This window comes from Mandrillus leucophaeus, unplaced genomic scaffold, assembly GCF_000951045.1.
Source record: "Mandrillus leucophaeus isolate KB7577 unplaced genomic scaffold, Mleu.le_1.0 Scaffold872, whole genome shotgun sequence".
NCBI lineage: Eukaryota > Metazoa > Chordata > Mammalia > Primates > Cercopithecidae > Mandrillus > Mandrillus leucophaeus.
The window spans coordinates 219792-221831 of record NW_012109497.1 but is presented as its reverse complement, the minus strand read 5'-3'; the positions used below and the strand labels follow the sequence as shown (position 1 = coordinate 221831).

General features: G+C 42.9%; 1 protein-coding gene across 1 annotated transcript in view; it reads right to left on the bottom strand.

The window, feature by feature from the left end:
- The window catches only part of APBB1IP (amyloid beta (A4) precursor protein-binding, family B, member 1 interacting protein), an 87293-nt gene extending 85591 nt beyond the window's left edge, over positions 1-1702 (bottom strand). Inside the window, exon 1 of the mRNA XM_011969109.1 lies at positions 1631-1702. Within this exon, the coding sequence (XP_011824499.1) occupies positions 1631-1702 (72 nt within the window). The remainder of the gene's footprint in view (positions 1-1630) is intronic.
- Positions 1703-2040: the final 338 nt, after the last annotated feature.

Here is a 2040-nt window from a genome sequence, read left to right as displayed (position 1 = left end):
AGAAAGAAAGAAAGAAAGAAAGAAAGAAAGAAAGAAAGAAAGAAAGAAAGAAAGAAAGAAAAAGAAATGTGGTTGTCATCCTAACACCTTTTAACCAGCACCCTTTCCTCTAAGCCAACTGTCTTGTATCTTATCCCTTCTTTCATAGAATCTAAACTTTTCTGAATCTTATTGGGAATATAAAGTAGATGCTAACTAGAATTGGTTTATTTTTTATTTTTGTTTTTATTGAGACAGAGTCTCACTCTGTCGCCCAGGCTGGAGTGCAATGGCACAATCTTGGCTCACCGTAACCTCTGCTCCTGGGTTCAAATGATTCTCTTGCCTCAGCCTCCTGAGTAACTGGGATTACAAACACCTGCCACCAGGCTCGGCTAATTTTTGTGTTTTTAGTAGAGATGGGGTTTCACCATATTGGTCAGCCTGGTCTCGAACTCCTGACCTGTGATCTGCCCACCTCGACCTCCCAAAGTGCTGGGAATACAGGTGTGAGCCACTGCGCCCAGTCTAGAATTGGTTTATTTTTCCTAAAATAAATAGTCTTTCAAAACACAGACTATTCATTTGGTTTTTTTTTAAGAAAGCTTTAGAAGACCCCTATCTTATTTAGGAATACTGGCTTATTCTTCTTTTGACATTTTATGCAGCAAAGTGATGAGCTGGTTACCTTCTTAGTCAGAGGCTCATTTACGAGCACACTCTGAGACGCTCTAAAGCCCACTTGACTGTAACCTGGCTTAGTGGTCGCTGGGTTAGCAGCTGACTGTAACCTGGCTTAGTGGCCCCTGGGTTAGCACCTGACTGTAACCTGGCTTAGTGGCCCCTGGGTTAGCAGCTGCCTGGCTGTAGTGGCGCCGACAGTGGGGCTCAGTGACCTCTGAGTCAATCTGATCTTGATGCCAGGGGCTTTTTTATGTCTATGGCTGAGTGGTTTTCACATTCCTTTGAGGGTACTAAGTTCTTACAGTCTAATCACGAGGCACCAAAACTCCCCCTTAGTTATTTAAAATATAGCATTTCCTCAAGGGTTGGTAAAAAGTCTTTACTAAAGATGATATCCAGCCTGGGCAACACAGTGAGATCTCATCTCTACAAAAGAAAAAATAATTAGCTGGGTGTGGTGGCGTGCACCTGTAGTCCCTGCTACTTGGGAGGCTGAGGCCAGAGGATCACTTGAGCTCACGAGGTTGAGGCTCCAGTGAACCATGATTGTGCCACTGCCCTCCAGCCTAAGCAACAGAGTGAGACTCTGTCTCAAAAACACCCCAAAATCAAACAAAGATAATATTTTCCTAGTGAGTTTATATAAAGGTAACCACAGGCAAATGGCTCAGTGCTGGTGGTTGTAGGGTAGTAAACTTGGGGGTACATTTCTCTATTGGTAAATATTTGGATACTACAAGTTTGATGTATGTCTGATCAATGTATTAAACTAACTGATCTCAAAAGTGTGTAGTCAGGAACAAACTTTTTTTTTTAATCTGTCATTGTCACAGTTATATTATATCAGAACTATATAATGTTGCCAATCTTCAGGGTTTTAAAAAAGACAGCTCCCTTGTCATGTTATAATGAAATTCAGCAACTCTATTTTTGTTTTCTAATTTGCCAGTTAAAAAGGGAAGTTTACCTGAGTCAGAAGATCCATCTCTCCCAGCAAAGTGCTGAACATTTGGTCTATGTCTTCACTTGACTCACCCATCTGAAAAAGGAAGAAGCTGAGATATTAGCAGTCTCATAAAAGCCTGATCCTAGGATACTCTTTGCATCCCTCTCTTTCCCCTAAGAGCCCCATCTGTGGGCAGCTAAGTTGGGAGAGGACTATACTGAGAGGAAGGCTCATGTTAGCCTGAAATTTCATGCCTGGCTTCTATCCAATCCGCTTGATCTAAGATTGTGCCAAACCTTGGGGAACGCCTCAGAGCCACAGTTGTAATTTTCCAGGCTAAACTAGTCTTCTTGGGGCCAAAGAAACAGGCTGGGCACGGTGCCTCATGCCTGTAATCCCAGCACTAGGGGAGGCCAAGACAGGCGGATCAC